At 39.3% G+C, this 22489-nt stretch overlaps 1 protein-coding gene across 2 annotated transcripts in view; it reads right to left on the minus strand.

Annotated features, from left to right (window-relative positions):
* Window positions 1-13007: 13007 nt before the first annotated feature.
* Window positions 13008-22489, minus strand: part of FGD4 (FYVE, RhoGEF and PH domain containing 4) — an 83207-nt gene continuing 73725 nt past the window's right edge. Inside the window, exons 11-17 of one of the 2 annotated variants that reach the window (XM_026657587.1) lie at window positions 21517-21689; window positions 18855-18885; window positions 18542-18637; window positions 18022-18144; window positions 15912-16052; window positions 14147-14287; window positions 13008-13811 (exon numbers count right to left, since the gene is read on the minus strand). In XM_026657587.1, the coding sequence (XP_026513372.1) occupies window positions 13554-13811; window positions 14147-14287; window positions 15912-16052; window positions 18022-18144; window positions 18542-18637; window positions 18855-18885; window positions 21517-21689 (963 nt within the window). In that variant the 3' untranslated portion in view covers window positions 13008-13553. Of the gene's footprint in view, window positions 13812-14146; window positions 14288-15911; window positions 16053-18021; window positions 18148-18541; window positions 18638-18854; window positions 18886-21516; window positions 21690-22489 lie in introns of both variants that reach the window. The other variant, XM_026657586.1, reaches the window with a different exon arrangement.

Below are 22489 nucleotides of genomic sequence, written 5' to 3' on the forward strand. Positions count from 1 at the left end.
CTCCTGATTGGTAGAGGGTGGTGGGGGGAGTTCTTAGAGGGGTCACATGACACACCTTGCTTCCGGTCAGGTGGCACCTTGACCCCGGAAGTAATACCCCCATGGGGCAGGACTTCCGGTGACAGGTGGGAGGGACCAAGGGGTCATGGGGCGGGGTTTAAGGGGTCAAGGGGCGGGGTTAGGGTTTGATTGACGGTAGGGCCCTTATACTACTCCAGCATCTTCAGAGAGCATCTCCTGTATGCTTTTTGTTGCGAACTGGGGACTCCTGGCTTCTCCCCTTTTTGTCTCTGTCCTGGGAGTTAGGGAGTTTTATGGTTTCCTCCGTCCCTTAGCTTCCCTCCTCCACCCCACCCCCGCGCAAAACTGTATGTCCTTTGTTTATCCCGTGTCCGGAAGTCAAAATGCCTCTCCTCTAACCCCCTCAAAAAAAAGACTCCCTCCACCCCACTTCCAAAAATAAACCCTGCTCTGCAACCAAATTTCCTGATGCCCCCTCAACACCACATCATAGCTGCATTTTGTCTGCCTGCACAATAACCCCATAAAAGGAAAGGAATCTCTCTCCCTTGCTGTCCTGACACATGGCACCTTGGTTTGGAACATTTGTAAAAACTTAGAATTGGACTGGCTAAATGGAGACTGCTGGAAACCATGAAGGAAAGGACTGGGGAAATTTATAGGGGGAGAGAAAGACTACAAGTGATAAGCAGACTCTATAATATGTAAGGCGTCAGCAATATTTGGCAATAAGATGGATCCCAGATTTAAAATCAGATGGATGAGGGAAGAAGAAAGCTATCAGCCAGATTTATTGGCTAACAGACTTCGCATTAAATGTTTTTTTGGTATGTCCATAGCATCTAATTACTGGCAAATTACATCCCAAACTGGCTTCTGCTAGCCAACTTTTGCATTTCACCTTGATGATCAAATCACATCTGATGGGCTTTATCCCTGCCAGGAGGAGCTCATATGACCTGTTATACACAGAAATGGTTCCATAGGGAAACTATCCCCAAGTGCTGAGCACCTCTCTCTAAATATCTACAGTACACTGAAACCAACTTGCTTGATGTTCTGGCACTGGACCATGTTCAAAGTGTCTCTAGGCAAGGGACCTTTCTGTTGCTTGAGCATCCCCATTCCTACGCTCTATGCTCACTGATGTTCATGCTAAGTGATCACTCCATTATATTTATTCAGCTTGGTTGCTTATTTTAAAATCATTGGCTTTTTCACCTGTCCTCTTCCTATCTGTAACATCCTCACTCCAAAGCACACAAAATCAGTTTAAAAGAAGGTATATAAGGTAGCTTGTTGAGCCTTTATGGCATGAATACAAGCAGGGCCGGCTCCAGGCACCAGCCCACCAAGCATGTGCTTGGGGCGGCGCCTGGAAGGGGGCGGCGCGGCGGGCGCTCCGGCCCGAGAGCGGGGCCGCGACTGGGCTCGCCGCCCTCCTCCGGCGTTCTGGCCGCCGGGGAGAGCGGAGAGCCCCGGCCGGGCTCGCCGCCCTCCCCTGCCGCACTGGTGGGGGCTGCGGGTGGCTTTTTTGCCTAGGGTGGCAAAAAAGCCAGAGCCAGACCTGAATACAAGTGTTCACTCAAGAACTACCAAATGAAAGAGTTATGAATATAATGGAATTGAATTTTGTTAACTTTTACCCCACTATTCAGCCAGCTCTAGTACTGACACTCCAGCACTTGTTTGAGTCTCTGTGACAATTAAGTGCTGGATAACATCATGCTTTGTATTCATTCTATGGGTAAATTGGTCAGTCCTTTCCCATTTCCACCAACCATCGAGGGGCGACAGGAAGGTAAAGACAGAAAAGGGGAAAGAGAGCAGAGTAAGTCTTGTCTTCTCAATCAGCATGGGATCTTCTCTGCACAATTCTTATTCCCAGTCAGTAAGATGTATTTTCCAGCCATATTTGGATTTATTATCCATTTATGTTTTCACAAGTGAGACATCCATAGCAAATGGAATCTCAGTGCTGCTGGAATGACTAATATTTCATGACAAAAGTTTAAAGCAAAAATTAACTAGTCATAAATTAATATATTCACGAAAGAGAGAAGCAGTTAAAGCTCATGCAAGGTAAAGTGCAGAAAATTGTGCTTGAATGACTGTACCCAGGGCCGGCTCCAGGTTTTTTGCTGCCACAAGCAAAAAAAAAAAAAAAAAAAAGGGGACCTTCCCGGTGCTGCAGGGCAGGGGGACTGGGGCCATGCATCGCCCGCCTCACCGAGCTGGGGAGGCTGTGGTCGCCCGCCCTCCCCTGTGCTCCAGGGCTGAGGGGACTGCAGCCACATGCCACAGCAAATGTGAAAAATTGGGACAGGGGGTGGGGGATAATAGGAGCCTATATAAGAAAAAGACCCAAAAATCAGGACTGTCCCTATAAAATCGGGACATCTGGTGACATGTGTCACCACCACATCGGATTCGGCACCGTGCTCCAACTCTGGTGCCAGCTTTGTTGGGGCAGTTTGTCCGATGTGGCCTGGGAGGAACGGTGGAAGTATGGGCCCGGCCTAACAGGTACACCCCACGGGTTCCAATACTGCTACTGAGCAGGCCCCTGTCCCTCCCTCCACACCGCCACTGCAGGAGCCACACCAGTGGCGATTAGCCTTCTATAGGCGAGGGGCTGAACTCCCCCTCCGACTCAGACCATTGCCCTTCCGGTGACTAGGGAAGGGCTGTAGATGCCTGAGTCTGCCGACTGACCCTCGTTGGCAAGGAGGGCGAGGATCAGTGCCTTCCCGAAGAGCGGTACTGGGGAGCCAGAAACCGGTGCCGTGACTGGGAATGATCCTGCACCAGGAGGGATCAACGCCTGGGAGACTGCTTAGTGATAGTGATCTGCACCGTGGTGATCTCTGGTAGGAGATCCCACGGTGCAGTGGGTACAGGGATCGGCATCGTGACTCAGGTGTCCCATGACTTGTAGGTGGGGACCGTGGTGTCAGGGACTGGGGGTCTTCTAACCGGGGACTGAGGCTGCAGTGCTGAGGTCCTAGGCCGCGGTGATGGGGATCGATGTCTGTGGTCCGGGGACCGGGGATGGTCGCTGCTTTAGAGGACTGTCCCATAACTTGCTTGCCCTTAGATGCTGGGGCCTTAGCCGGGTCCATAGCCTGGCTATACATCTGCAGTGCCAGCTGGCCTACTTGATCTTTGATTGCCGGGCACAGATGGCCCTACGAGGGGCTGGGACACCCTGCTGCTCCCAGGAGTCAGAGGTTTAACATCCCTTCCAACATTTTATCATAATTAATTATGATAACAGGATATTCTTGTTTTCCATATAAATGTCCAATCTTTGTTTTAATGTTGCCAAGTTCTGGTCCTTAATGACTTCCTGTAACAATGTGTTCCAGTGTCTAATTGCACGGTGTGTGAAAAAGTATTTCCTTTCATCGGTTTTGAATTTGCCACCTTTTAATTTCATTAAATGTTCCTTTGTTCTCATGTTAGGAGTCAGAGAGAACATAGGTTCCCAATTTATCTTCTCTAGACCATTCATTATTTTATATACTTTTTTTGTATCCCCTCTGATTCATTTCCTTTCTAAAGAAAACAGTCTTTTCAATCTCTCTTCCATATGGATTTTTCCATGACCTTGAGCATTCTTGTCACCCTTTTTTGAACTCCTTTAATTATGCAATCCCCTTTCTGTGACAGAGTGACCTGTCCTACACACAGCATTCTGGAGGCTGCAGCACGAAAAGTCATATAATGGTAAGATCATATTTTCCATATTATTCTTCTCCATCCCATTCCTTATGCATCCTAACATCTTGTTCGTTTTTGACTGTACACTGAGCAGAAGTCTGAATTGACCTATCTACAAAAAGGACAGGAGTACTTGTGGCACTTTAGAGACTAACACATTTATTTGAGCATAAGCTTTCGTGGGCTACAGCCCACTTCTTCGGGTGCATAGAATGGAACATATATTGAGGAGATATATATACACATACAGAGAACAAGAAAAGGGAGGAGTTGTCTTACCAACTCTGAGAGGCCAATTAAGTAAGAGAAAAAAAACTTTTGAAGTGATAATCAAGATAACCCAGTATAGACAGTTTGATAAGAAGAGTGAGAATACTAACACTCTCAGAGTTGGTAAGACAACTCCCCCCTTTTCATGCTCTCTGTATGTGGAGTGGAAGGACCCCCGCCGCCGAATGCTCAGAGGAGGAGCGCTGCCGCCTAGGGTGGCAAAAACCCTGGCGCTACTCCTGCCTCCCAAAGCCCGCACCCCTCCCCCTCCCCCTCCCACATCCTAATCCCCTACCCCAGTGCTGAGCCCCCTCCCACACCCAAACTCCCTTCCAAAGCCTGCACCCCTCACTCCCCCACATCCCAACCCCCTGCCCCAGCCCTGAGCCCCCTCCCGCACTACGAACCCCTCAGCCCCAACCCAGAGCCCTCTCCCACACCCCACATCCCAAGCCCCCCCCCCAAAGTCCACCCCCCCAGCCAGAGCCCTCTTCCCCTCCCGCACCATATTCCCCTGTCCCAGCCCAGTGAAAGCGAGGGTGGAGGAGAACAAGCGATGGAAGGGGGGGGGGAAATGGCGTGAACCGGGGGGCAGAGCCTCAGAGAAAGGGTAGGGGAGGACCTCGGGGAAGGGGTGGGGCAGGGGTCAGAGCAAGGATGTTCAGTTTTGTGCGATTAGAAAGATGACAACCCTACATCTCTGCTATCATTTTGGACTTACAAACTTTGACTCACGGGTTAATGTATTTTACCTGTTTTCACCTCTCAATAACTCATTTCTTTTTCTTGCTCAATAAACCTTTAATTAGTTTACTAGAGAAATTGGCTGTCAGCTTTGTCTATGGTGTGAGATCCAGAGAATCCATTGACCTGCGATAAGTGACCAACCCTTTAGGGTTGGGAGAAATCTAATGTGAGGTGAATTTTGGTTTTAGTAACCTTTCATCACAAATTCCAGTTTGTCTGCAGAATTCCAATTTTTTTTTTTTTACAGTAAAAATACCCAAAATATTCCAATTCCATTAAAGGACCTGAACCTTTCTACTATGTGACGTCATTGCCAAGGCGACCTTTGACCTGACAAACCTATGCTTAGGTATGTGATATTGTCTAGAGAAATTACATTTCAATGCTTGAAAATATTAAGTCGATGACCCGCTTTTATTATTTTGCCACCACACTTTGGAATGGCATTCATGATATAACAGTTTTTGTAGCAATGACATAACATAATAATGGCCATACTGGGTCAGACCAAAGGTCCTTCTAGCCCAGTATCCTGTTTTCCGACAGTGGGCAAACCAGGTGCCCCAGAGGGAATGAACAGAAAAGGTAATCATCAAGTGGTCCATCCCGTCGCCCATTCCCAGCTTTTGTCAAACAGTGGCTAGGGACACCATCCCTGCCCATCCTGGCTAATAGCCGTTGATGAACCTATCCTCCATGAATTTATCTAGTTCTTTTTTGAACCCTGTTATAGTCTTGGCCTTCACAACATCCTATGGCAATGAGTTCCACAGGTTGTCTGTGCGTTGTGTGAAAAAAATACTTCCTTTTGTTTATTTTAAACCTGCTGCCTATTAATTTCATTTGGTGACCCCTAGTTCTTGTGTTATGAGGAGTAATTAACACTTCCTTGTTTACTTTCTCCACACTAGTCATGATTTTATAGACCTCTAGCATATCCCCCCTTAGTTGTCTCTTTTCCAAGCTGAAAAGTCCCAGTCTTATTAATCTCGCCTCATATGGCAGCCATTGCATACCCCTAATAATTTTTGTTGTCATTTTCTGAACCTTTTCCTATTCCAATATATCTTTTTTGAGATGGGGCAACCACATCTGCACTCAGTATTCAAGATGTGGGCTTTTTTGACTGCCGCTGCACATTGAGTGGGTGTTTTCAGAGACCTATCCACAATGACTCCAAGATCTTTCTTGAATAGTAACCAGGGCCGGCTCCAGCATTTCTGCAGCCCCAAGCAAAAAAAAAAAGCCGCGATCGCGATCGGCGGCGGCAATTGGAAGAAAGAAAGAAAAAAAAGAAAGCCGCGATCGCGGTCGGCGGCGGCAGTTCAGCAGCAGGTCCTTCGCTCCTAGAGGGAGTGAGGGACCTGCTGCCCCCGAATTGCCGCAGGTGTCGCCCCTCTCCCTTGGCCGCCCCAAGCACCTGCTTGTTAAGCTGGTGCCTGGAGCCGGCCCTGGTAGTAACAGCCAATTTAGACCTGATCATTGAATATGTATAGTTGGGATTATGTTTTCCAGTGTGCATTACTTTGCATTTTCTCAACATTGAATTTCATCTGCCATTTTGTTGCCCAGTCACACAGTTTTGAGAGACGCTTTTGTAGCTCTTCGCAGTCTGCCTGGGACTTAACTATCGAGCTATTTTGTATCATCTGCAAATTTTGCCATCTCACTGTTTACCCCATTGAAGTAATATTCAAAATAGCTTCATATTATCAACCAAAATTTATGTTTGTACAGACAGCTTCCCAAATCGAAATAAGCCTAGTTTAAACTAAAATAAGCATCCACATGACATTTTCCATTGGTTTAAGATCACACTAAGTTAAGCCATTACAACTTTCTTATATAGATAAACCCTTATTCTCCACAGTCATCTATATGCTCAGCACTGTATTTTAAATCATTTATCAGGACAGCAATAAATCATGGACAGATAGTCAACAGTACTTGATGCTTTTATTTTACAGCATACAAACTAAGTATTCAACAGGAATTAAAGTGCTTAATTTTACAATACGCCAGCTCCCATCTTTATGACCAAATATACATATGTTACACAAAATATATACAATATCTGCAAATATTTTACATTCATATATTTCTTGACCAGAAAAATTACCACTTATATTTGCACAACTTAAATTTTGCCTCTTTTTTGAAATTTTGCAATTCAGTGTAAAATCAGAGCAAAATTTACCCCTCTTCGAAACTTTAGGGTTTTTTTTGTTTTTTTTTTAAACAAAAAAAAAAAATCAGTTTCTTCCAAATTAAACTGCAACAGTGTTTTCATAATTAAGAGAGATTCTAATGCACTGCATGTATATCTGATATTACACAGTAGAGCTGATCTAACTCCCACTGAAGTAAACAGTCTAACTCCCATTAGCTTAAGTGGTAGCAGGAGATACCTTACTTCTATTGCAAATGGTTCCCCATATATAACAAACCTGCCCTCCTTCCTCTAAACATTATGGCACCTCTGTGTAAAAGAGGCTTTGACACAGTTCCCTCCCCTTTCTTGAACATTGCCACCATAAATAGTTTATGAATCCAAAAGGATAAACTATAAATTGAAGTAGGTTAGTATCACACATTGACAGAAACAACATGTTTTATTCATGGAAATTATCTGCTTTACCATTCAGTCGAGAAATAAAATCTACATTTATTTGGAGGGATGGGGATGACAATGCCATGAATAAATGTGAGAATAATTTAATGAAGAGGCAGTACAAAAAGCACATTGAATATTTAGCTGAATATTTAGGCTGAATTTCAGCTTATAAATCAGTTGGAACCAGTAAACAGGCAAGTAAAGTAGATCCACTTATGTATTGATTTTTATCCCCTTAAGGTATATACAATTTTGTCAAAAGACTTATATTTTTAATTCACAGTGTACTTTTGATTGTAAAATGCTGTCTGAATCAGATCAGTCTATTATAATTGTCTTAAAAATATATGTTAAATAAGCTTCCCTATTGTTTTATAAAAAGGAGAGAGGACTAAAGAAGCAATCTGATTGGCATATGTAAATTTTCATCCAAAGAATATATTTCACTACAGTCCAATGGGTCAGAACCATATTGGTAAGTTAACGACCTCTTACCAATATGGCCATGAAGTAGATAACAGCTGGGATAAAACAAGTTCTCCTTTTTATAGTTCATTTTAAGCTCATCACAAACAGTACACTACAGAGTTAAACCCATGCAGATCTCTCTAATTTTTTTTTTTTTAAAGTATGGGGTGAGGGATAGCTCAGTGGTTTGAGCATTGGCCTGCTAAACCCAGGGTTGTGAGTTCAATCCTTGAGGGGGCCATTTGGGGATCTGGGGCAAAATCAGTACTTGGTCCTGCTAGTGAAGGCAGGGGGCTGGACTCGATGACCTTTCAAGGTCCCTTCCAGTTCTAGGAGATGGGATATCTCCATTAATTATATTATTATAAGATTCTGCTCATACAATTGTTGATATTGCCCACCCCCATTCCTTATTATTTGAATTATCTGCCTGAAAGCAAATTATTTGTTCTCAAGGACTTCCACCTGCTTATTCTCACCTACGCCATTGTTAAGATGTTTTGGAAATTGCAACAGTGTGATAGAGGATTATGAACTTGATCCAGCTCAGTTTTGAGTTGGATCTGGTCCTATGAGTCCAGGTGAATGGCAGTAGCTGCAGCACGCCTAAAGATGGAGTGATCCTGGTTTTCACAAGCATGCCTTCAGAGAATATAGGCCAGATGTAGAGCTAGTGTAAAACATCATAGCTGTTTAGGCTCCATTGGAGCTATGCCAATTTACACCAGCTCAGGATCTGTCCCTATATACTTTCATGGATGGGTCTCAATTTATTATTTAGAATTATTTCCATAGTTAATGTTTTTTAAAACTTCCTGTAAGAAAAACAGGTGTTCTTAGAATGAGAACTTGTTAAAAAAATGGGAAAATATGGCAACTTCTTTTTTTGAAATTCCATGTTTTCCTTTTGAAATTAAAAGTTTGACCAACTACAGACATAGTAAAAATGGGGAAAAGATTTATTAAAAGTATTTGAAGTTTTCCCCATCTTTTCAAGTTTCAAAGTTTTGACCACTCTACTTAGAACCAATTTGAATCCTTGTCTGTAACCTCTCCCAAAACCTATACAGGCTTGGGGTATGTGTTTTGTATTTAGTCTCCCTGCCTCAATTTACCACATATATTAAAATGGAAGGAATAATACACCTTTAACCGCACAAAGGTATTATGAGACTTATTAAAGGTTAGTAAAGAGCTTTGAGATCCTCTTTGTAAAAAGCTGCAATTATATGATGCACACACATACTTTAAATATTTTTCACATTCCACTCCAATGGGAAGAGAATGTTTTCCTTTTTCAGTGCTTGCTTTTTGCAAAAAACATTTTCCCGTTGAACGGGGGTATTTAAATACAAAAAATACGCCTGTCAAAGTCAATAGAGTTGAAGCTGCAAGATGCTCCAGGCTTTAACAGCTTTTAATCATTCAAGTGTAATTACATGAAGCCATAATAAAATAGATAGGAACAGGAGTGCAGAAATGTTTAAGACATATTAAAAATAATGCAAAGGGTTACCAATCGAGATTCTGTGCTTGTAGACATCAGGAAAAATACGTTGAAAAAATAACGTTGTAAATCTTACCATTATTTGTCAAATAAATGTGACTAATACTTTTTGATTAGCCATAGTTCTGGTAGAATACAGAAAAAAAATTAAATCTTACAAAATCGGTAAGTAGTCAAATATTTGATAAGCTCTAAATTGCACAAAAATATCCTCCATCACATAAAACATTTTAAAATGAGCACTTCTCGAATATAGGGGTCACAGAGCTTAAATACTGTAGCTAAGGCATTCACATACATTATAAATGAATGCCCATTTGTCACTTACACATATGTAGCATCTCTTCATGCTACTAAAATTAACATTTGTCAGTGTTTTCTTTAGGGAACTTGGTTTAAAAAAAAATGCACTCAGGGCTGAAATTTGGACACAATCTAAACTGTCGGGTTGGAAAGAATTTTTTTCTCCATAATTCAGATGTTCTAATGTTATGGGAATTAAAGCATAGCAGTTACCACTTTCAGTTTGTGTCTTTGAAGTCAGAACATAAACCTTAAAATTAAACAGAAGCTTTCGCATGCGGTTAGGTTATATGGATTAGCCTGTGAGGTACTGGGTAAAATATTTGGAGGAGTTGTCACTGGGTCCAGAAAAGCAACCTCTCTCCTTCACTGTCTGTATTTTTTTTTTCCAGAATGGTTGGCATGTGTTTATACTTGTAGAATGCACACATAATCAAATCATTCTTGTTTTTCAGAGTCTCCCATTACGTGCTGACTGAGAAGGGAATAGGCTTTGAGCAGACTGTTTTATTACTGTATAATAAAGTGAAATAAATTATTGGGTCAAAAACCTAATTACAGATTTACACAAACTTTAATGGCTCAAAATGAGATAACATAGACCAGGAATGAGAAAGGGACCAGGTACTGGAACACCTACATTCTGATTCTGGTTTAATCCCTAATTCATAGTCTGATTTTGGAAGAAGTCATTTAGGGCTTAGTCTTTCAGAGGTGCTGACTACTGTCCACAACTCCAACTGAAGAGGTTGCAGGTTCTTAGCATCTCTCAAAAGAGTCAGACCCTAATCTCTTTGCTTCTCAGTTTTCCCTATCTAGGAAAATGGGGAAAATACTGCCTACTTATATGCCTCACAAAGAAGACCGAGTTAATGTTTGGGAAGTGCTTTGAAAATATGAAGCACTTTATTAGTTCTATATATTATTACTTTCGATCCAGATCATCCCTTCCTGTGGGAGGTGGCAAAGGAAAATAAATCTGTTTTCCTTACATGATTCCTTTCTATTGGGTGGGTGAGGGAGTTGTCCATTCATGGAATAGGCTCTGAAACCTCATATATCAGGCGGAATCTACGGGTATGTCTACACTACCTGCTGGATCGGCGGGCAACAATCGATCCAGTGGGGATCGATTTATCGCATCTAGTCTAGACGCGATAAATTGACCCCTGAACCCTCTCCCGTCGACTCCTGTACTCCAGCGTTGCGAGAGGCGCAAGCAGAGTCGACGGGGGAGCGGCAGCAGTCGACTCACTGCAGTGAAGACACCACGGTAAGTCGATCTAAGTAAGTCGACTTCACCTATGTTATTCACGTAGCTGAAGTTGCGTAACTTAGATCGATCCCCCCTCAGTGTAGACCAGGACTACATGATTTCCAGGGTATTGGCACTCAAGATGCACTGACAAGGCTCCCAGAACCAGCAGTTGCCTTGGGAACTCCTTTTGAAGGCAGATATCCACTGAGGAGAATGGCCATGGAAAGATATAATACTGACCCCCAGGTAGTTCTTTCTGGCCAGAGCTCAGCCTATGTGTTTCCATGCACTAAGCCTGAATGTTTCCAGGACACCGTACCATTTGGGGAAAGAAGGCAATGCTACTACGGAGGAGGCCAAGTCACCCCGCACTTTCTGTGCGGGATGAGCAGATCCATGCGTTAGTTTGCCCCTGTGCACCAGCATGAATCTAAGGGTATGACTGGGCCCAACTTTAAGGGAAATAGTATGAATTGTAGAAGTGGTTTGAATTTCTTTACACTTCCAAAGGATTTTTTTTTAAATAAAATAAGTTGTACATTATATACTGCATTAAAATAAAGTAGTGAACAGGATTACATGCAGAGCAGCCTAAAGCAAGTGAAGACCAAGGGACAAACTGTGCAATGACATACATCCTGGGCAACTTTATGAAGCCAGATTCTGATCTCGCATGGGTAAAAAACTGAAGTCAAAGGGTTACACCAGATTTACACTAGTACAACCGAGATGAGAATCTGGCCCACTGACTTCAGTGAGGTTGCATAAAAGAGTTAGCACAGAATTTGCTGTGACTGCCTTTTACTCACCCTGGTCTCCCTAAGTATTGGGCAATACAGAAAGATTTGGGATGCTCAGAAGTAAATGATATTAGGTGAATGACTATACCTAAGTACAACAGTTGACTGAAAGGTAATCTTTCACCCTCAATGATGATTAAAAAAAAAAAAAAAAAGGGTAAGGTCTGTCTTAGAGTGACAAAAAGAAATTTTGGGGTAAAGTAAATATTGACTCAAGTTACTAATTTTTATCTAATTGTAAAGATAGGTCCAATCAAAACTCTGGATCCATCCCCCTGAGTTTTTGAGAAGACTGTATCTAAATCTGAACTTTGTGACTTGGGACCATCTTAACTAATTGCTGTATTTTAGAAAATAAAAGACTTCATTTAGGTTTTTTTAAGTCAGAAGTTGATTAATTTGCTCTATTAGAGAGAGTCATTGCATATGCACTATAAAGACCTATAGTCCATCTAAAATGTTACAGTGGAATCCTCTTATAGCAGAGTCATTTGCCCCTACATAAAAGACTACTAGAAATGAAGATTCATCATGGGCCCAATACTCAAAGCCTGACTCACACAGATAAGTCTTTACTCCCAAGAGCAGTCCTACTGAACTGAATAGGAGTAAGGACTACTCATGCAAGTCAAGAATTGCAGGATCAGACTTTATATCTGAGTTCATACAAGAAGGCTCTAACATACAGTATGATGTATAATCCTTGCAGATAGTTTTTAGTTATCACTAGCTGATGCAATATGTGTATTTGTGAAAGTTAAAACACTTTAAACACGTCCAAGTGTTCCAATGACCATAAAGGCAAAAAATATATGATCCCAGAAGATCATTTAAGATCAGGATGTTAATTGCTAAAGCACATACTGTATTTTAGAAAGGTAGCACCAGCACCTTGAAAAGATAACAGGCACAGAACCAAAACAAAACAAAACAAAAAAAGGACTACTCTTTTTTAAAAACACAGCTGGAACTCACAAATCCATTACACGCCACTTAAATTACTGCTATTTAAAAAAAATTCTTAATGTATAAAAATATCAAGATCAGTAGGTGTAAGCTAGTTAAACAAATCACTAAAGAGTGATTTTTTTCAATTTAGAACCCTCTTCTTAATTTGCAAGAGAAAACATGCTTTATTTTAAATAAATTATAGACTAATAAGAACCTATGTATTGTCATGAAGCAAAATCAAGTACAATTTTTTCTAACACTGTACATATATTGTACTTTTTTTTTGTATTTTAGCAATGAATTTCTAAACTGAAACAATTAGATTATTTTCCTGATAAACTGACAAAAGCCAATATTATTATAAAAGAAATTTGCATTAAAAAAGTGAATATAACATATGTACAGCATTGTGTAAGTAATTCTATAAACTAGATACAATAAACCAAACTGTCCCTGTATATTTCACTACAGATCTATTTTGGCAACGTGGAGGTATATCTTTTATACTGATAAAGTCCTAACATGTAAAGGATGCATCAAATATCCACATTCTTTATTAAAGTAGCAAACTTTAACCCAATAGCAAGTGAATTATACAATGCAATTTACTTTGAGACAAACAAGAAGTACACTAAAGTTAATAGGTTTTGTGCTTTTAATGGCATTTATGATTTTTTTTTAAAAAAATTCTGTGGAATGGGTCTGTACATTAACTTTATTGACAGAACATAAATATAAGAAAATGATCTCTAAATAGATCAGTATCTTTTCAACATAAAGTGCTAAGAGATGCATGTAGTAGTTAGGAGAATTTGCTTCTTTTGCTTGAACAAAGAAAAATCAACCAAGAATCTGACTGGATTATTTTAAAACAGAACATGGTCTTGAGCTTCAGCATTCGGATTTTTTAGAAGATTCAGGCTGCTCCTCTAAACTCATCTGCAATTCATTTTGACATTCCGGTGTCTCACCTTTGACAGCTAAATGGATCACTTTCAACCATTTCTGTTTCAGTTCCTCACTGTCTGCTGCAAAGCTGTGTACAGATTTGGACTGGGTCAGTTTAAAGCTATGCGGGAGGTCAGCACTTCTTGGAGTGTCATCTACTGCATAGCCCAGTAGTGGAATTGTAGCCAAAGCTTTAACATCCTAGGAAAAAGAAATAAATCCTGATAAAAACCTGCTTTGGTTCACAATACAGGCTGAAAACAACTCCTTGACTATTCCCAGACCTGAAGAAGAGCTCTGTGTAAGCTCAAAAGTTTGTCTCTCTCACCGACAGAAGCTGGTCCAATAAAAGATACCTCACCCACCTTCTCTATATATATATCCTGGGGCTGACACTGTTACAACACCACTGCCTACACAGATTTCCCCTAATTCTCACGTTACATGTCTTTCCCCCCAGATGCCACAATGGGGCAAAGGAGTGAGAGGGGCAGGAGGGATTTCCTATTTGTTTTCACTCTTTCCTCGCTACATACCTGTGGAGCACCATACATGTACAGCACGAGAGCTTCGTGTTTAGGAATAACACACCAAGCTTTCTGCCAAGGCTTTGATTTTTCCATATATTGAAGAAAACTACATAGGACACTGTTTCCAGAGACTTCAGCTGATTCAATCTGTGGGGAGACAGTACAAAGTGTCAGAAGGAAAATATTTTCCTTAAGAAAAACTCAAGTTTTCATGATGTTGACAAGAATGCATGAAACAGAACAATTAAATCCGACACCATTTATAACAATTTGTGGAAGTTTCTCAGAGATGTTCTAAAGTGCTAATGAAGAGACAAATCTTGGCGAACTTCTGCTGAAGATCATGGGAGTTCGCCTGATTAAAAACTGAATAAGGGCCTCAGGATTGGGTGTATGAAAAATAAAAATGTATTTAGACATATATTCAACCTCCCCCACCTTAAATATGCCCAATCTGCCTTGCTCCCTCCAGAATTTTTAAAGTGCAGGTGGCAGAATCACCCTTAACTCTTCATCTACTTCCACCAATGGATAGTTGCCAGATACTTTAATATCTGAAACAATCTCTCTGATTTCTAGCATGTCTACCATGAAGGCGTCCAAATGTTACCAGCAACCCATCACAATTACACTCCTCTTTTGGCATTCAAAATTTTATAAAAGCATCCAACAGAAATGTATTTTCAAGGATCATACTGGAATGCAACCATTAACCCTGGGTAAACCCAAGAGAAATAATTAAATACATTAATGGAAGAATATTGATAGAATGACCTATTACTTGGACTCAGTCATCTTTGGGAATCTGTAGAGAGAACATACATGATTGTGTAGTGTTAAGATTTTATTGGCATGAATTTGGGATAAGTGCATTTCTCAGAAATGGCGAGAATTTAATAAAAACTGACTTGGACAATAATGTATATAAATTGGTGCCTATCCTCTTTATTCCCTGCCTTCAGCAAACACACATTTCTAGACCTGATGGTTGATGATATTGACCTTATCCTGCACCTCAGACACAGAATTTTGAGGAGGAGGAAGGAAGGAAACATTTTGAAGCTACTTGATTTGCAGTGTTTTAATATTGGATTAGTGAACAGACTGCAGTTATGCTGGGCAACGTCTCACAGTTACCACGTGTACTTGTATGTTACAATGCATGTGTTATATATTTTTTCTTCGCCACCAATTTTTCAGTCAATTTCTCTTGATGTTCACCCCAATAGAAATCTCTTTCAAAATGATATGTTTTTGCTAATATTGAGAGGTTTACTGAGTAAATCAGAGTGCTGCTACATATATTGATCAAAACAAAATCTTGTTTGGGGCATTTTGAATATCATCAGAAATATCTGCAATTCTCTCCATTCTGGCCACAAATGTCAAAGATATAGCATATTTTGGGGTTTTTTTTGAACTAGCATACTGAAGAGATATATGGTGAAGTCCAGTTAAAAAAAAAAAAAAATCAACTTTGAGAATGCATATTCAATCTGATTGGCTCAGAGATAAAGAGTAACTTTCACGGAGTTCCATTGCAGCCAGCTACGATGATTTACCTAATTGGCATACGCAATCTGATTGGGTGACCTTGCTACAAACTTCAATATTGTTTATTTTTGAAGTGGTAAAAAGAAAAACCAGAATTTTCACTGGCTCACAGGACTTTTCAGCCAGTGATGAGCCAAGAGATTCTTATTGTATGTAGCAATACATGCCCATGCAGGAATTTTACAGATTCAAGTATTTCATTCTTTAAACCTCATACCTCCAAGATGCCTTTCTTTTTCTTTTCTTCACTGTCTGTGCAACCCATTATAATGTGATAGCAGTCCTTACAAACTTTGTTCAATTTATTGCCATCATATTCAAGATGAGCTTTATAATCAGAACATTTCCAGCAAACCACCTTAGGAAAAAGAAATAAAAAATTAAGCAAGCAAAATTACCATCAAAATCAAGTGATCAATTTAAAAACTACTAAAATGTAGATCAAGTGAGGTGTAAGTGCTGTCTTCTGACACTGGCAGTGCTATCTATCATACCAATTGTAATTTAAAAGAAACTTAATTTTTAACTATATTTCACTATTTCTTGAATAAGTGAGTGCTTTTTACCTTTCAAATTGCTGGACTGAATAAAATGAGTACTAGGATTCTTTTAAACTGTTCTACGATTTAGGTCCTGATTCAGGAAATCACCCACATTCAGGATAGGTGCTTACACAATAAGCTTAAGGTTAAGCACATGTTCAAATCTCACTGAGGTCAAACAGAGCTTTCAAATTTATCTTACATTCAAGTTGTCCTTAATATTGACGTGAAGATATAAATTCTCAGTTTATTCTCGTGGTCCTTTTTCCGCAAGAAACACTCAAGAGGTATGCTTATTATTTCATTCTCTATACCAGTGGTTCTCAACCCATTTACCAGTGTGGGCTGCATATGCAGCTCTCTCTGTTGCATGGGCCACATCCACACAATATATACACTACCTGTATTGCCCTGAGGATGTCACATGCATGGGCCGCGGCTGTGTGCTGATTTGGCTGCGGGTTGAGAACCACTGCTCTATAGACTCCAATACATACAAAATGATACTGTGTTTTTTTGTAAAAGAAATTGTTGCTTTTGTCAGAAAAACATCTTTTAACTTTGTTACAAAATCTAAGTGTACAGCTTCATAGTTTGTTATAAAACAACAGCAGCAAACACACACCAAGGGAGGAACAACTGAAACAGTTCCACGTTGTATCCCGACAGTGAACTTTTTTCTTTTAAATAGACTAAAACAAGAAAGCTAGACTCCTAAAAGGTGTAGGAGGAAGGTCTTTTATTGTAAATATTTTTCAGCAGCAAATACTCCTTCCTCTGAGGAGAAAAAGAAGCCCAGCATGAAAAATGGAAGAGAGTGAAAAGGAAGAGAGTCAAACTAACTTTTTTAGATGGCTATGGTAGTAGCTAACTGGAATAGTATATATGTGGTATTATGTACTCTGCACTCTGATACACCACCAAAACAAATGTTTTTTGTTGAGCCCAACCCAATCTAGATCAGAAGGTCTTCAACCAAAACCCCTAATGAAAATTAAGTGAGAAGTATTAACTATCATTTCTAGAAAAGACTTCTGGCATCAACCCAAATTAGCCTTTAAAAATATATTTGTATCCCCATGAAACAACATTTTAAAATGAAATGGAATGGAAGGACATGCATTAGAGATAATACAAAAAGAAGTCAATTAAGAATTTCCTGAATCGCCAACCATGCAGAAGGAAAAGGAATTATCAAATTTAACTGGGCACCTCTAAGCTGGAGGAAGCAATCCAAAAACTACAAAAGAGTTAGTGCTAATCAGAAAGAGCTAATGACAATGCCTGAAGCATAGTGCAAAGCACAAAAGCAAAGCTATGAATGCAGTAAAGGCACGTAAATGTACATCAAGCAAAATCACCCAGGATGACCTCTGAGACTAAGATTAAAAACTGGTTGGCACCATCACTTACTGGAAAAAGAAATAACTTACTGGGAGATGAGGGAAGAAGCACCGTAGTTTTGCTCTATTTATAGTGCATCCCAAGGTGAGTGACTAGGTCATAGTTGATATGGTCTGGACTGATATTTCTGGCATTTTGCATATCTTACACATTTAGATACCTAGCTCTGCTAAGAACAATTTACAATACATTTTGCCCATCTTTTGCTCCTTTTTTAGCTCACCTAATCGAGCTGCTTCTTACAAACCACAAAGGTCACAGCTGAAGTCTCTGCTGCAGTAACATGAACAACAACCAGCCACCAGATGGGGACTCTGAACAACTGTTTAGATCTGTTCTAGCATCTGGTCACCCAGCTAGCAGATGTGGCTTTCCACTTACATGTCCACATGCTCGACAATGATGCCTTCTCCTTGTCAGTGCATTGAAGGGCTCCTTACATTTCATGCACATTGTTACTTCATTGTCTCGGATCCATCTTGGTGCTCTCTTCCCAAGCTCAGCCTTCTGAAGAGGGAAAAGAAGGACAATTGTGCAGTATTTTTAGTAGAGAAAATAATTATTCTCTTCCTCTGGAAAGGAAATGGCAAAGCACAGCTCAAGCTATGTTTTGAAATCTATGCGAGAGATAGCTAACAAAGAATCCAGTCAAAGATCGTAACACATTGCTGAAAGGACACTCCATCATTCATTTTAGAAAGAACAGGATTGTTTATAAGGCATGGTCTGGTTCATAAAAGGAAATGGTTGACCAGCAAAATGATTACTTTGTAATTCCATTTCTACAAGAATCCTAAGCTTGAATATGCAGCTTCTGACACCCTTCAGCAATATGGCATTTGTAACTGGAAAAGGACAAAAAGGGCACCAGTTGTACAAAAGCTACAGTAACCCAACTTACAGAAACTTCAATGGGCATGTCCTCATATTCTTTTGCAATGGCATTTCTGAAGGTTTCATTCCTCTGCTGAAAAGCTTCTATGGTATTCTGAAGAGCCTGTTATAAATACAATGGATAAAGGTCGCAAACATACAATATTTAATAGACTCTTTGAATTTAAACTATTTAATGACCAACAACAAAACTACCAGAAATGTGAATTAATTATGATCAACATTTGATTACATCAGAAGTTAATATTTCAACTTAAATACCACAGGAACAGCCCAAAAATAATTTTTTTTTAAGTAAGTCAAAATGTAGATGTGTTTACCTTTATCCATTCTTCCTTATCTTGTTCAGAACTAAAACAAACATTGACATATTAGTATCAAACTAGCTTAGGAAACATTAGCTCATGGTAGTTGGTGAATGAAGCTGTAACTTACAAAAGAAGCAGAGACTTTGAAATGATTCCAACATTTATAAAAACAGTAGTGCTCCTGAAACTGTCTAGTTAAAAATTAATCAGAATCATGGTTTGAAGCTTGGTAAGTTTAATAGACTAGAATTAAGTTCTACTCAAAAGATCATCTTAAATGCACTCTTTAAACATATATAATAATGGCATTTCCAGCATTAAGCTTTCTTAAAGCACAATGTAGAAAAGAAACAGCACACAAATTTCAGTGTAAATTTAAGATAGCTGTAAATGAACCAAAATGGGAGAAACTGCATCAGTATATCAACGTTTCCCTGCGGCACTCTTCCTCAAATTAAAGTTAAAGTAAACGAAAGCAGAAATAAAAAGGGTTGACATAATAGGGTGATACTATCTAACAGAAACAAAGGAAAGTTTTGTTTTAATACTATAAACCAAGCATTCATATGTTTCCTTTAATTCACTGGGGTGGAAGGTCTATAGAGGATGACAGAGCTAAGCATTTTCCACCCAGTGTCTTGTACATTAATTGTTTTCAAAGCATCTCAGTAAGGCTTCTAAATTCAAATCCTATGAAAATATGCCTTGTACCCCAAGTAAAAGCACTACTGTAATCTAGTGATGGAGTTAATACAAACCCAATTTCCCATGAATTTTGAATCAGGAAAAAAAGAAGACTTGAAAGAGTGTAACCCACACACCTTCTGGGTGTGGTGTTCTGTGCCATCCAGTGGCACCAAGACCACTTAAAGAGAGAGATAAAATGAGTCTGCTCTACAGCCTTAGCTAACAGCCAGTTGGATTTTAGCTTATGTGGTAGAAGCTCATGCACTAAATTCCAGAGGTCCCAAGTTCGATCCTGCCCGCCGACCACTGCGGTCTGTCGGTGTTACAATAGCACCACAGTATTTTTTGTTCTGCTACTCATTTAATACTTCCTCCACTCACTTTGGTGAAGTAAGGTGCATACAAAGAATTCTCTCTCTCTCACCCCCCCCCCACCTCCATTTTGATTTTTCCTACTGCTGGATGGGATGTGCAGGTGAGATCACATACCCATCTATGGTGGGAATGCCTCCAGTGAGACATATATTTTGTAATATTACTGCAACTAGCAATAAAACTAGAATCCTAAAATAGAAGGACAGAGTCCTGTTCCTCATCCTTTACCATTTGTAAATATTGGAAAAATGAATCTTCTAACTAAACAAAATAATTCTCCCTAATCCAACAACTTTTAAAAGTAGTATGTAATCCCCATATCAGACAAGCAATCACTCCATGTAGGAAGTGATCTACTATCTATTTAAAAAAAGTGACTGAAACACTAAAATGCACTCAAGCAGTAATCTGAAAATAAATATATAAAATTATCTGGAAAAGGGAATTCCTGGGGCAAACATTTCATCAGAGCTACGACAAATTTATAGGATGAGATTTATGCATAGAATACGTAAGAATAAAGTATGCATCAACTAAGATTATTTTAGTCTCACTGATCTACTTTTAGGATGGCATTTTTGTACATATTACTTCACAATTTTGAATGATCTTTATGAAATACATCCTAAAATGTTCTCAAAAACTAGACAAGCTTTCCCCCTAAACTAAATAACTTTAGTGCTAATGAAAGTACTAATAACCCTGGAAGTTGAACAAAATAAAAATAGTTTATAACTGCATTTTGTTCACAGTCACAAAATGCTTTTCACATGTGAAATGCATCTGTCTCCAGGTGGAATACAGTGGGCATGTTGTATGGTGTTACTTCTGCCACCACACAACAATTTCTGACCAGTATGATATGTAATACAAAATAATCTATTATTGAATCAAAACATTAAAGCCAAATTTACCTTTATGGAAGAGTCCTAATACAATTTAATACAAATAACTTTTCTATGGGTTTTGAATCATCCTATATAATTGACAATTGTATCCCTGCCATTGAATTATATTGGATAGTTAAAAATCTGTATCAAGATTATAATTTTCAATTACATTTTAAAGCTTTTAAAGGTAATTTATATAGATCTGTTACATTTTTAGAGAAAGCATTATTATAATTCCTATTAAATTATAGAGGATTTTTCCATAAAGCTAAGTATGCAGATTACAATGAAGCCTTTGTTTATTCACAGAACATATACAACGTGCACAAAAAAGACCACAAGAACTTTTCTACAGTGCTTGACAGTATGCTTCTATCATGAACTGCAAACATCGCTGTTCAGGATGAAAGGTCACTTCTGCATGCCTGTTTAATCCTTGGTCTTTCTGCAGAGGCTGTCAATAAGGGCTAAATGGGGCAGTGATTTCTGAAAAGAGGAAACTTATCCACTAAAACAGAACTAGGGCACCAATTCATTCAAAAAGGCCAAACAGCAGTGAGGACAATTTCGAAGTCCACCAAGCTGGAGCCATTTTTAAACTAATGATTTAGAAATAAAAGGCTCCATATCACCTTACCAGTTCTCCAAATCAACCAGTCCCACAATTCTCCTCTATTCTGATATATTTTTAATGCTTCAAAAGTAAACCACACGTCTCTTACCTGGCCTGCAACTCCAATGTTCGCTCTTTTCCAGACACCTGGAAGGTGCATGGATATTCTTCATTGTGTGTTTCTATAATCTTCATACCATCAATACCAACTCTTGTTCGCACTGAGTACTTTGATCCCACCAAACTGAATTTGGGTACACAATACAGCAACATGTTGTTGAACTATTAAAAAAAGAAAAGAAAAAGGACACATTGATAACAAAGAAAGTCAAGTACAATATATTAAGAGACGAATCGCACTATCACCTTACAAAAACAACTTGAGGGAGAGTGTGGTTAGGCTTGTTAATGTCAGAGAAAAATCAAAATGGAAAGAACTGATAATATGGATAGGATTTAGAAATAAAATTAAAAGCCAACTATTGATACATTTAAAAGCCAGCTACTGCATATGTGCAGTAATTTTCATAATGTTTATAATCAAATACGCTGAGTGGATGTGATGTTTAGCAACACTGTAAGCCTTTTGTTGAGAATTTTCCATGCTGATTTCAATACACTGAACAACTGGGTAAATAGATTTTTCTTAAAATCTTTATACTAGAAGAGCAGCAAATTGACTCTGAAGGAATTTCCCGTCTATTAGGTCAACTCATATAATGGTAGATTTCTGTCTTTTCTTCACAGTACTTTTTTATTTAAATCAAAGTTATGGTGAGACTACGTAAGCCCACAAAAGGAAGGGAAAAATTATATGAGGCCAAGGTGGACATACTGATGACATTGATCTTTTTTGTAAAATGCTTTGATTTCTACTGAAGAAAAGCACTATACAAGAGCTAGGTATTATTAGTATCATTTATTATTTGTAGCTTTTAAATAATCATTTTTAACAGCCTAGAATTTCAGCCCAGGGAGGCATCCACTACTATGAGTTTGTGTTTTTGAAGATTTAAATCAGATCTATAATGGTTAACAGTTTTTTCTTATGAATTATTAAAACCAGAAACTCACATTTTTAA

The sequence above is a fragment of the Terrapene carolina genome, unplaced genomic scaffold, assembly GCF_002925995.2.
Source record: "Terrapene carolina triunguis isolate 2854851 unplaced genomic scaffold, T_m_triunguis-2.0 Scaffold247, whole genome shotgun sequence".
Lineage (NCBI taxonomy): Eukaryota > Metazoa > Chordata > Testudines > Emydidae > Terrapene > Terrapene triunguis.